The following is a 13,603-nucleotide window of genomic DNA, read 5'->3' on the forward strand; positions in this document are numbered from 1 at the left end:
GGAGGCGCTCGGCGGAGGTACCCGTCGCCGGAGAGGGGAGGACGGGGGCGGAGAGGATGGCGTTTATGTAATTTTATGGATGTGGTTCGGTCGTATCTGAACGGAAGATTGTTGGAGATCATTCATGGACTTTTGGTCCTTAAAATGTACTATTTTAATTTTATTTACTTTGACGATGACTTTGCCGATTTTGGTTTTATTTATTTATTTATTTATTTTTGTTTTGCGGAAGTGGCGTGGTCATTAGAATTCGAAATTTGCTGACCATGACTAAATAGAGTTCAGAAACAGTATCCGTCACGAGCCCACTATTTTAATTTTATTTATTTTAATTTTGTTTATTTTGCTCTCTTCGCTTCATGCTCCTTCCGAGAATCTCATTCGTCTCCTGTGAGATTTGTCTAACCTTGAACTCAATCCACTGAGCGTCAATAAAGCTCACACTTTGTACCAAATGCCACCCTCGAGGTCACTCTATTGGATGTCAGGAGAAACATCTCGCTAAGATTAACCGGCGACTTGTTCATAAGACGATGTCGGAGCCGTTATAGAACACGTTGGAAACTAGTATTTTTTCCCGCAAAGCGAAGATGAGGCCGTGGATCTTCATGATCTCTTTTGCCATCTCTGGGGAGAAGACGGTAATGTGGTCGACTTGTCCGGGCTCGAGGTGCATGAGAAGGCCATGCCGGCTAGGGGGAGCTCTATAAGAAAATATTAAATATATAAATTAATCTTATTCTATTAAACTGATAGGATGAGATAGATTTATTTATATATTTTATATTTTTTTATACTTTTTCTCACATTTCGGTCGGATTTTTCTGTCTCGGCACTCTTTAACTTCATCATTAAAAATTTCACATAATTCATTAAAAAAAAGTTCGGGCCCATATATAAGAAGAAATGTAAGAAAATATAAATATATAAATAAATTTATCTCATCCTATCAATTTAATTTTGTAAGACATGCAGTGATTTTAACAAGCTTTGAGCAAGCGGTGGAGGTGACAGACAAGAGGGAGCTTCCTTGGACTTGGAGGTGGCTTTCTTATTTTGTAGATTCGGTTAACTATTACTATGAGAGTAAAAAATGGTCAAGGTTTGAAGGAACAACAATGATAAGATTGTTTAAGTGAAAGTCGAAAACGATTTTATGCATGTAAAAGACTATAAAGCTCAGAAATTTCCATAAAAGATGCATACTTTATTATTCTTATTCTTGATCTTTAATGCATTTGTATGGCTGCGGTTCGGTCTGAAATATGCCGGTTACCGTGACGGTGATTTACGCTGGCATTGGACTATGGGTGGGTTTTGGACTTCGGAGTGGAGCAACGGAGAGGTTAGACCAAATAGATCCTCTGGTTGCCTAGTGACGGTGATTTTACGTTGCCGTCAACGTACTTGAATAGATGTCGAGCACTGTCAGAGTTCGCCATGCTTGTAATTTACTCCGTGTAGTTATAATCTAGGGCCCGATGTTCTTGACCGTGCATAGCAAAAGAGGAGACAAATCGTTATGCACGTTTCTTTGACCAGGCGTAGTGTAGGACCAAGCAAAAAAATCGAAAGAAAGCTTTGGAAGTCCCAACTTTGAGTAGTTTTCTTGCAGAAGCCATTGTTGATTTTGTTGCATTTGGAATTGGAAACGCACTTCTGACTGAACTCTGGACTCTGAAGCATACTTGTCTACTGGTTTATTCAATGAACGTGAAAAGTAGGTGATTGGTATCGACTTAACCTGATTTGACTATTCCAAAATAAATGTGCTAAATTGAAGCTAGACTCATTTTACCCACCGAACCGTGTTGTATGCGTGTGTGCGGAAGTGTCTGTGTGAGTCCGTGTGTGTGTGTGTGAGAGAGAGAGAGGAGAAGATGAGAGAATCTTAATAAAAAATGAACATGAGAGAATCTATGCTCCATGAAATGGCCTGAGATAGCTCCATGAAATGAAGATGAGTGAATCTATGCTGAACTAGCAAATGGCCTGTGCTGCACGGTGGGCTTTAATCAAGCAACATCAAAAAAAATGCTAATAATAATGCAATCCGGAGGAAAAAGTTATTTAATTTTGCTATTGCAGAAACATATATATAGCAGCAAATTTTTAACAAAGTTTCTAGTAAATTACGTTCATTTTATTTTTCCTCTTCTGCATCTTCCTCGGCAGAGCTAGCAAAAAGAAAGTGAAGATACCGAAGACTTATCATACTAATGCTAGGTTATGGTGAAGTTGGCTACAATATAGATGGATATAGAATCACACAAATGGAAGCTGAATACTAATAGATAAAATAAGAAAGATAAAGATGCAATACCGCTTAAAGGTACTTCACCTTATATGGGATTATTTTTTGGGGGGGCAGGAGTAGGGAATAGGTCTCTACATAGATATCAAGAAGATATAGCCAGCGGTAGACCCAAAGGAATACTGCAATTTTGCAAATATCTATTATTTTTTCTAAGCTATAATTAAAGCCAATAAGATATATAAGAAAGTTTAAAGCTTGACATTGGGCTCTTTTTGTAATAATTCAGGACCTCACCCCAAAATAGCTATCCGAAAGGAGATCTTGGGTACTTATACAGGACTAAGGAACCTAAATAATATCTTCCGACTGGCCTTTTTAGATGAATTCCTGAGTTGTTACAAATGGTATTAGAGTGGACCTAACTCATAATCTATGTGGACTAGGAGATACTGCAATACAGATCCATTGGGGCTGACCATGGGCTGATTGTGGTGCTTGTGATTAGATTTGAATGAATTTGAACCCTTAGACTGATAAGGATGTTTAAAGCTTAAATGGGGGAATAGATGAGGACTCATGCGGGCGTGTGTTTAGTCCCATATTGATTATTCATTGGGTAGATCTTGGATACTTATACAGGATCAAGGAACCCAAATAATATCTTTCGGTTAGCCTCTTTGGATGAAGTTCTAGGTTGTTGGGAATAAGGCAGGATATATTTCTTGGTTCTTCTCCATCAATCACTAAGTGTAAATCCAACTTAGAATACAATATTAGATTCTTAAATCCTACATCAAATTAAGAAGTGTACTTTGAAAAAGAAGTGGAAGCCGGTACACGCATTAGTCCATAGAGATGCAAAGGACATGGGAGAGGGCAAATTTATAATTTTAAATAAAATAAATATAGCAGCTCTTGACCAGTCACAATCAACCATTTGTCTATGGATGGCTCTTACCAAGGGAAGCAAGTTTTCTTTAGTTAAATCTATTCCTTAAAGGAAAATGCTTTGGGTTCCTCTTACCAAGTGATTTAAACTTTTATCACTTGTCCCGTGTATGATAAAAGTTTGGCTTGGCGCTCGTTGAGGGTGTGCCAAGCAGTACTCTCCCTCAAATATTAGCCAAGATAAAATAGCGACAGAATCCTATCACATGTCTGCATGTGTCAATGTTGAAAGATCATGGATGATGCATGGGATGCCAAATTTTTCCTGTTCCAATGTTTATTTTCTTCTTTGAAAATTTTCACATAAATCTCATGTCCTTTTATCTTCTTTTTTTGATGGAATTATGTTTTACACCTTGCATCCGATATGTTCATATGGTTTATATATTTGTGAAATTCTAAAGAATGCCTTTTATAATTTATACATTGTACTCCTATGTATTTTTGTCATAAACTTTATTTGCTTATCTGACAAAGAGGACATGACACATTTTCTTGTTAATTTATACCATCTTAAATTCATAATCTTTGGGAGAAGAGTGCCAATATCCTAAAACAAGATCCATCGTGCTAACAACATTATGAGTTGAATACATTCTTCCAGTCCACAACAAGCAGCAACATAATGTACTATCTCCCAAAGACCTATCAGTAATAGTTCAGTGGGGCATTCATCCTAATATGAGGCAACATAGTCTCATTTTCGGATGGTTTGAAAGGAACTGGAACTAACCAGAGGGGTGATTTTAGGCCGGTGGTTGCCCCAAAGCTCTCGGTCATGTCCAGATCCTGGGGTTCCATCCCATTAGGAAGCTCCCAATCAAAGTGGAAAAGGAGGTAGGCCAGGGCCATCTCCATTTGGGCCATCGCAAACGTAACCCCAGGGCATATCCTCCTCCCTGCCCCAAAAGGCACGAACTCAAAGCTACTCCCTTTGTAGTCCACCATGCTGCCGTCGAACCTCTCCGGCCTAAAGCTCTCCGGGTCCTCCCAGTACCTTGGATCCCTTGCAATAGCCCATGCATTGACGATAACCCGAGTACCTGCTGGAATTTCATAATCACCTACTTGACAATTTTCACTGTTGAACCTCGGTACTAGTAGTGGGAGAGCAGGGTGTAGCCTCATAGTCTCTTTGATCACTAGCTTTAAATAGTGGAGTTCACTCATGTCTTCCTCTTTGATGTTGGCCTTCTCCTTTAGAGCTTGTCGCACCTCTGCCTGAGCTTTCTGCATCATCTCGGGGTGTCTCATTAGCTCTATCATCACCCATTCCAAGGTTGTCGACGATGTCTCGGTCCCTCCAATAAACATTTCCTAAAAAATGTAGAAACAAAATAAGAACTACGGACAATGTCCATCAAGATTTCTATTTTTCTAGGTATCAATATATCTATGCAAATTAGACGAGCCTAAGCCTGATTTTTAAGCTTGGTGGTCGGCCAGATCGGGTCTGAAATTCGAACAAATCTACTAAACGGGCTGAGCTGAGGTTTGCATCGATTATTCATATAATATATATACGGCACATAATCTCTTAGCCGACATGCTACAGCCCAAGCCCGATGGAGTTAATTAAGGAAACGACGAGGCAGCAAGGGTTATCACCGGACTCCTCTCGTCTCCTCAGCAGGTCAGATGCAAACTTACCAAGACAACGCTCTTCAAGTCGGTGCGTGTGAGTGGAATTTCAAGTTCACCATTTTCCGCCACATCTAAAAGTACGTCAACAAGATCTTCCTCCTCTAGTTGATCTTCTTTGCTGCTTATGCCCTCCCTCTTCTCTTCGTGCTCCTTGAGTATCTCCTCAAGGATCTCATCAATCTCTTGGCGAGCTTTCTTTGTCCTCGCGGTCATTCCAGTAAGAGCGTCGACAAAACTCCATGAGGGGAAAAGATCGGCTAAACTAAAACCGGAGGCCAACTCAATCGCTTTCTTCATTCCTGTGATAAATCTCAATCCATGCTTGCATTTCTTGCCAAATGCGACTCTTGAGATAAAGGAATTGGATGACAGGAGAAGCATCTCACTAAGGTTAACAGGAGATCCGCTCTTCTTGGAGATTGCCTCCACAAGGTTCGACATCTCTTCTTGTCGGCATGTGCTGAATGACTTGACGCGCTTCGGGCTCAGTAACTCCTGCATGCATATCTTTCGCAGCTGCCGCCAGTAGTCGCCCACGGGAGAGAAGACAATGTCTTTGCCACCATAGAACAAGACGAAAGGAGCGAGTAGTTGAGGCCGAGAGGCGAAGGCAAGGTCATGGGTCTTCATGATATCTCTCGCAGCCTCCGGGGAGGAGGCGATGATGTGGGTCGATTTGGCCGAGCTTGAGATGCATGAAAGGCCCATGCCGCGAGGACAGCTCGCGAAGAGCACGGTGTGGCATAGCTCCGAGCAAGTGGTGGATGTGGCCTATAACTGGGAGCTTCTCGGGGGGGCTTGGGGGCAGCTTCCCCGCCCGGAATTGGAAGGAAGATCTCATGGTTGCGGAAGGAAAGTGGAGTTCCATGGCTGAAATCATAGGGGTTTCTGAGTGTTCTGCTGCTTTGATACAATGGAAATCCGAGTCTATAAATAAGCATGCGCATTCTGACAAATTAAAGCTCAACGTTCTGATATGTTGAAAAATATAATGCACGTTAATTTGACTTGCTGGTGTTCCACGATAGACTAAACGTTAGTATAACAGGACAAAGCCCGAAATTTCTACTGTCTACTCGATTTAAGTATCATGCACGTTTATTTGACCAGCTAGCGTTCAAGAAAGTGACGACGGACTAATAACAGCGAAACTGGTGGCCATCTGAAGAACCAAACATTAAAGAAACACAATAAATTAAGCTCCAAAATTTCCCCATGAAAGTCTTTTCTTCGGAAGCCATCATTATCTTTCGGCATGTGGAAGACGGTACTTCTTCTTTCAAAACTATCAACTGGAATGCACGTTAGTCGACGAACGTGTGGAGTAAGCTATCACTGGCCAAATAATTGACTGACGAAGTATCGTTTTGGGAAATTAATTGTTTTTTCAGGATGTTATAACATATTGTAGATGATAGTCTTGCGCTCAAAACTTCAGGGCCCAGCTAATCAAATAATTCAGACAGCGACTTTGTAGCCAACCATGTTAGTTATACCACCAACATAAATAATTATTAACTTATGAAATCAATAGTGATGGAATTTAATTTCTATTTGCTGTATCTTCTATCACTACCAGCCTTGATGCATATAAAAAAATCATGAAAAAGGATCCTATAAAAGAAATAACTTTTGAGGATCTGGACATGTAACTCTTTTCTATTTTTTAAAATATTTTTAAATAAATAGATGGCTATTTATAAAACTTATTTGGAAAGTCGAGCTTAATATATATCTCCATCATTTTGTTGTAATGGGGTGTTCTGTGATTTTGATCTAGCCTATATTTGAATGGCTCTCCATCATCTTAATATATAAACTGGTTAAATTTTTGTGCAGTGCTTTCCTGAAAAAAAAAAAATGTTTGACAAATAGCTTTCTAACGAAAATCTAATCAAGTACATGAGAAAAGAAATTGGAGACCAAATTTGAAACTATGAAGGCATCATGCTTAACACATTATACTTGACTAAATAAAAACGGATTAGATTCTTGGGCCTGACTCTTTCAAACAATACATGAACATTTATAATATTCAACAAGAATAAATGACTATAATTCCATGAAGCTTTGTGTGAGGCTCAGCCGTCTAGGCTAATCTGGAACCCAAAACAACCACTACAACAATAATAAGCTTTGGTGACGCTTTTTATGCTCTTTACCGATGCTTATAAGTGTCGGTAAATTATTTTCGACGCTTTTAAAAGCGTCGCCAAAGCATCGCCTGTGTTAGAGTGGAGAAATAAATCGCTGACGTTTTTCAAAAACCGTCGGCAATACTTACGCTAATGGTGCTTCAAAGCGTCGTTAGAATTATTTTTTAAAAAAATAAATAAAAATCTAATTAATTTTTTTGGAAAAAAAAATTGTAAAAAGAGATTAACAAACCAAATGCTCATTGATGTTTTTTTTTGTTACAAATTACAATAAAAAATCTATTAAAATAGAAATAACATAGGAAGCATAATTACAAATTATAAATTAAAAATTACAGTAGAAATGAAAGCATCCCTCGGCCTTCATCTTCTTCATCTTGGTCTTCATCTTCCTCCTTTTCGAATCCATATTCTTCCTGAAAACCCAGTTGCCAGCTACCTAAAGAAATAACCATAATCATCAAATAGTTTATGCAGAGTAAAGCAGGATTGCTATAAAGATTTCAGATTAAGACATATTAAACCAGATCAAAGCCCTCATTATGAAAAACTATAGCCATGGAAACGAGATCTACATTGCTCCAATCCAAGCAAAAGGAACCGAGATTTACCTTGAACCTTTTGGCGATTCGGGGTGTGGGAGGAATCGAACTCCTTAAGGGTCTCGGGGTCGCAGGAGGACGGGTGGGCCTAGAGGTGGTGGATGTCCTAGGTCTTGATGGGGAAGGAGAAGGAAAAAACAGCAAATCGGAGGGACCATGGGAAAGGGCAAGGGCCGTACATGATCCTTGACATCGGTGATGACACTGGAGAAAGCTCGAGAAGTGGACCTCCACGTGCAGGATCAGCTCATCCTCGTCGGCTTTCGAGACCACCTGGAGGATCAGCGGATCATCGTCGGCATCAGCGGTGGGTCTTCCTCCTTGGGGAATTTGGGGGAAGAGGGTTAGGGATTCGAGAGCGAGAGAGAAGGGATTGGGATCATCTCGTTGGGGGGTTTGGGGGGAGAGGGTTAGGGATGAGAGAGAGGGGGGGTTGGGATCATCTCCTTGGGGGGTTTGGGGGGAGAGGGTTAGGGATTCAATCGAGAGAGAGAGAGAGAGAGAGAGAGAGAGAGAGAGAGAGAAGGGTTCGGAAAGAAGGGGGTGGTTTAATCCACAATTACCCACCGAATATGCTTTCGAAAGCGTAGTTTTAGGTCGGTATTTGGCCTCTGATGATGCTTTTTAAAGCGTCGTCTCAGATTAGGCCTCCGACGATGCTTTAAAAAGCGTTGTTTTAGCTATGTGGGGCTGAAATGGCTTTCGACGATGCTTTAAAAAGCGTCGTCGGAATGTCGTAGGATTCCGACGACGGTTTTTAGCGTCGTCTAAATCAAATTTCTTCCGACGTTACTCAAGAGCGTTGGCAAATTTTGGCACAATGCCAAAATTATCAACGTTCCTTCCTAGCGTCGGCATCTAACTATTGGTATAACCATTTTTTATTGTAGTGAACCTAGCTTGCAGCCTGGGCAAGTACTCCTTACATGTGGAAGCACCATAGGGACTCCTGATGGAAATCGGACTCTCGATGACTCATTGTGGAAGTAAGGGTCCTAGGGTTAAATTAGTCAAGGAGAACCTACGTTTTCCTCTTTTTGAAGTCCTTCCTTCCCCCTCAAGGCACCATCACCACTGATTGGAAATTTTTCTCTCTCTCTCTTTCTTTTATTCTTCTCTTAGAGATACCCTCACCATGCTAAGGATTCAATCTCCCCGAAGTGGAGGTACCAGCCCTCTACCCTCCAAATTTTTCTCTTGCTTGCCTAACTTGCATAAGGTTGTTGTTACTAGTGTTGTCGAATTCCTGTTTATCTAAAAATACGCTAAACAGATCGTTGTTAGAACCGACAAACAAAGTTTAATTTAATTATACTCTTACCTTTTCTACTCGAAGAATAGCGGTCGTAAGAGGTCAATCCACAGGGTGGCGGTTTGAGTTGCATAAAAATCAAAATGTTCACTCGGATTCAAAATCGATTTTTGAATAGCAAAAGAAAAACATTACTTCGGGGATGTTGAATGATTCTCTAGTCTAGCAGAGAATGTTTTCTATTTGAAAATAAACAAAGGAAAGAAAGAAAACTTTGCAATTGAAATCTGATGCACAGTAGGGGTCGATTTCTAAAGACAGAATAAAAATTAAAATCGTCAATCGAACCGCAAAGATTAATTCCAAGGTTATCTTAAAATTAAGAATTCTAGAATGCATACAATAAATTGTAGAATATTAAATTAAAACTTAGACATGTATTGCATAAAAGAAAAATTAAAATATTGCATAAAAAGCAGAAATTAAACTGAACCTAGAATAAGGATTGCATGAAAGAGAAATGATAGATTTTATAAAAATAAATTGATTACAAAGGTAGAAATGAAGATTGGTAGCCTGATGCTGCCTTTCTTCTGCAAATAAAATAAAGAAAAGAAAGAAAAACAAGAAACTTCTCTCTCCTATTTTTTTTATTCTTTTTTCAAACAAAACAGAGCCATGCTCTGTTTCTCTTTTTTTTCTCTCTCTCCTCTCCCAAACCGAGCGCTCCCTCCCCTTTTCTTTGGCCCAACCCCCAACCGAGAACTCCCCTCTCCTCCTCTCGTCCTCCCCTTTTTATAGATCGCCAGAGCATGGATCCCTTGATTGCGCATGGAGAGGAGGAGAAACGGGCGCGGGATCTCGAGAGGTGGATTCGGATGAAAAGCGCCGTGGGTGCTTGGATGCGGAGGAGGCTGAACCGGCCGGGATGATGGCGTGATCGGTGGAGCTTGGACGCGATCTGTGAGGCAAGATGCTTGTAGGTGGCTTGATCATGGGAGGAAGGAGAGGGCGGACGCGATCTATGAGGCGGACGCTTGGGATTTCAAATCCGGAAGAGATGCGGAATCACCGGAAGCTTTGTGGATGCCGAATTAGAAGCGGGCGTGGGATCCTTTCTTCTCCCCTGTTTCCGCACGGGATGAAGCTATGGATCTTTGAAACGGGCGGCTGGAATCACCGGAAGCTTTGTGGATTTCCTCTTTGGACCACGGGAGGATGGGAGCGCCGGCTGTGAATCTTGGCTGCTGGGAGGCAGGCGTGGATCCTGAGAGGAAATTGATCACGAACGCGGTGGAGGCTGGATCGCAGGAAGCTGGGATTTGATTCGGATGCGTCATGGGCGGAAGCAGAGGCGGAGGAGGGGGTGCAGATGTGGGGATCACTCGCGGAATCGCTGGGACGCTGGAATGGAATGAGCTGCAGACGTGTTGTGAACGCGTGGACATGTGCTTGCTTTGAAGACGTTGAGGATGGGACATCCGTGGAGAGCATCCGCTGTTCCAGAAAGATGGCAGGGATGAAGACATGCTGAGTCAGACGACGTCGGGGAGGTGCTGGCCGCGAGTTCATGCTCAAACCCAGTGTTATTGGGTCTCTTGGATTACTTGCACTCAAACACAAATACAATGTTAATTAGTTAATTTTATTATTAATGATTAGCTATAATACTAATCAAGATAGTATGACGATTGTACTTTTGTGCTCTCATCAACCAGCTTGCTTATCGTCGAAGATTATTGAATTACATAGTTCAAAGCCTCCTATGTCGTACAATCATCTTCCCCTATACCATTTTTCTAAGCCTCATCTCGTATTTTGAAGCCAAATTTCCTCGCTTCCTCCCTCTCCATCTATCCTTCCTCGATGACCAATAGCCAACATCAATCCCTAGCCACCGGCGAACAAGATAAAGCTCTAACTAAAGTCAAGCTTTTTAAGATCTCCAGTTTCACTCAATTCTTGTTCTTTTTTTTTTTTTTGTTCTTTTTGTTGTCTGCCTGCCATCGTCCATAATTATCGCCTATCACCGGTACTTCGGTTGTTATTCACCACCGCCATCACCAAGCCACTATCATTCCTTCTCCTCTTCCTCTTTTCTAACAAGACCTTTCCTCTTCATTCCCTCTCATTCTTTATCTCTCTTTTTTCTATATGTTCTAGGTGGACCCAACAGTGGGTCTCTTCCTCTCTCTTTCTTTTGGCGTGTTCTCCCTTGGCGTGTTCTCTCTTCCTCTCCCATTCGATTCTTGATCCCTTTTCCTTGGTAGATGTGAGACTTGATTATATTGCAATAAGACATATTTACAAAAATGATACATAGTAACATGACGGGGAAAGCTTATGCTTAACATATACGCTTGACTAAATAAAAATGGGTTAGATTCTTGTTCCTTATTCTTTCAAAAAATACATGAATATTTATAATCTTCAACAGGAATAAGTTTCTAATGAGAATCCAGTCAAGCACGTGGGAAACAATTGGAGGCCCAGTGGCCATTCTTGACTCACATATACTAGAGGTTAATGAATGTTGTTGCTTTAAGACCATTCCACAAAGTGACAAGAGGTAATAGCCAGCCAGACAGATAGTCAAGTGAAGGACCCAAAGATCTTTGAACAAAAGGAGAACTAAAGCTAGTCATAATCAGGCATAACTAATTAACTCCGGGATGTTACCGCAGTCTGACTTCAGAGCATCCCAGGCTAAGCTTTGACTTGTTGGCAATTGACCGTCCCTGTAATCATGCAGGTTTCCAACTATAGCACGTAATTCAGCCAAGTCGATTTCTTTGAGCACGGGTTTGATCAAGCTTTGCTTAGTATTCATATATTTTGAGCATCAAGAAGCAGACATCATTTTTAATAAAATGCATCTCAAAGAAGTTAATAATATTTCTTATTAAGTCTTGGACTAGAATCAAGTTCGATTCAAGCTTGGTGCAAGTTTCTTTAGATTTAGTTACAGGGTTGTTTTCAACGATGGATTTGAAATTTGGTTTATTAATTTTATAATCTGAAATCAAACATCCAACTTGATTTAGAGAGAGAATCCATGGAAGAAAATTTCTGCTGGTTCCATATGCCATGGTTGGGGACCGACCCTCATTTGTTCTATATTTTCGGCCTGACCAGTTCTTGTTCGTCAGCCTTTTTTTTTTTTTTTTGTGGTTTTGTGTTCTTTTATGAGCTTTTTTTTTATTATTTTTTTTGGTTTGCAGAGCCTTGGGTCTTCATGTTTGTTCTCCAGTTAATTTGAAAGGATGCTAATAATAAAAGTTGGGTGGCACCTTGCCTCCCTTATCATCCAAAAAAGAATTTGAGAGGATGCTGATCGCTTAATACTCGAAGACATCTCCCACAGTGATGAAGGTCTATGACACTTAGCCGTTTGAGGAAGGAGAGGAGTCTGAAGAGAGTGATGAGAAGATTCATGTGCTCTATTTGGAGGGTTGGCAAGAGTGTGGGCCTGTAGAAGAGTGAGTTCTTTGACAGCATGCTGCTGCTTGGATGCCGATCAATGGAGTGTGGTTTGACATTGAGCTTTGAAGCATTGTTATGGTATGGGCCATTGAAGATTTGCTTCATGAATGATGGAGATGGCTTAAGCCATATATCTAACTTAAGCTCGGAATCTTACACAACCTAGTATGTTTATAAGATCGATTGTGCATATATATCTGCCAAAATCAACTCCGTTGATGCCTAACACCCAATATTAACTTGTTGTAAAGTGTCAGAGAGCATCAAAGAGAGAGAGTGACCAAAAGCTTGTTCTGTCATGACCATGACATAGTTATCTTTTCTTTCTAAAGGATGGATTTTGACTTGAGTTCTCCATTCATGCACTTGAATGGGGTTTGCTTGTTAATAAACATGAGAATTTCAGGAAAAGTATGCAACTCCACCCTAATTCCTCATTCTTGCTCCCATTCTCACCATGTATCAGAAACAGAAACAAGTCCTTTATGTTCGTTGATATAGTTGACAATGGACAAAGAGGCCCTCAAAATACATCTACGAAGTATCTCCTACGACGATGTCCCGCGGCTGAGAAATTAGTCCCCCATTATCGTTTACTATGTTAGCATTTTGAATTTCAACGGGGTGGCTACCAATTGAAGCATAATGGATCATAGTGGAACAGAAAACTGATGTGTTAAGGTTGGAAGTGGACTGGGCCAGTCTGGCCACACTTTTACCCGAGCCTGATCTGAATTTTTTTGGCATCAAGACGAGAGGAGACTTGAAATTTACAACTCAAACTTTTAGTATCTAAGTATTTATATATAAATCCAGGCCACACTTTAATATACATCATTAATCAAAACTAAGTATACTAATTAGGAAGATAACCTTGCCTCTATTTATTTTCTCGCAAAAGTCAATACTCGCCTGATTCTTGGTCTCTGGATCTGAAAAATATAGGTGAAGATTATGAGCTTTACAACTCAATAAGTAACAAATCTATTTTATAGAACTGGATCAAGAAAAATTATATAATTCAGTTCAACTAAATTATACAAAATATGATACATCTAGACTGATAAGCTTCATGACATTTACTTTCAATAAGATTCATATACTTCAACAATACATTTTATCTTTTCATGATCATACTAAGCTTACATTTTTATACTCATACACATGCCTATCCCTGGGTGTCCAACTTCTAATTTTTGCTCTACAACCTTATCTACAGCCACATATTAATTCTTGCAGCTTCTTTATCGCCACAAGAAAG

The 13,603-nt window shown here is 40.4% G+C and overlaps 1 protein-coding gene across 1 annotated transcript; it reads right to left on the reverse strand.

Annotated features, from left to right (window-relative positions):
• Positions 1 to 3,732: 3,732 nt before the first annotated feature.
• Positions 3,733 to 5,763, reverse strand: LOC103720036 (premnaspirodiene oxygenase-like). Its single transcript, XM_008809556.4, has 2 exons — positions 4,856 to 5,763; positions 3,733 to 4,522 (listed from the first exon to the last, which is right to left on the reverse strand). The coding sequence occupies exons 1-2, from the start codon at positions 5,555 to 5,557 to the stop codon at positions 3,854 to 3,856; spliced, it is 1,371 nt and encodes a 456-aa protein (XP_008807778.3). The 5' UTR covers positions 5,558 to 5,763; the 3' UTR covers positions 3,733 to 3,853.
• Positions 5,764 to 13,603: the final 7,840 nt, after the last annotated feature.

Source organism: Phoenix dactylifera, chromosome 3, assembly GCF_009389715.1.
Source record: "Phoenix dactylifera cultivar Barhee BC4 chromosome 3, palm_55x_up_171113_PBpolish2nd_filt_p, whole genome shotgun sequence".
NCBI lineage: Eukaryota > Viridiplantae > Streptophyta > Magnoliopsida > Arecales > Arecaceae > Phoenix > Phoenix dactylifera.

Coding starts and splice junctions, on each gene's coding strand:
- LOC103720036 (XM_008809556.4), bottom strand. CDS start 5,557: ATGGGCCTTTCATGCATCTCAAGCTCGGCCAAATCGACCCACATCATC. Junction 4,523..4,855: donor ACTTGAAGAGCGTTGTCTTG/GTAAGTTTGCAT, acceptor TACATTTTTTAG/GAAATGTTTATTGGAGGGAC.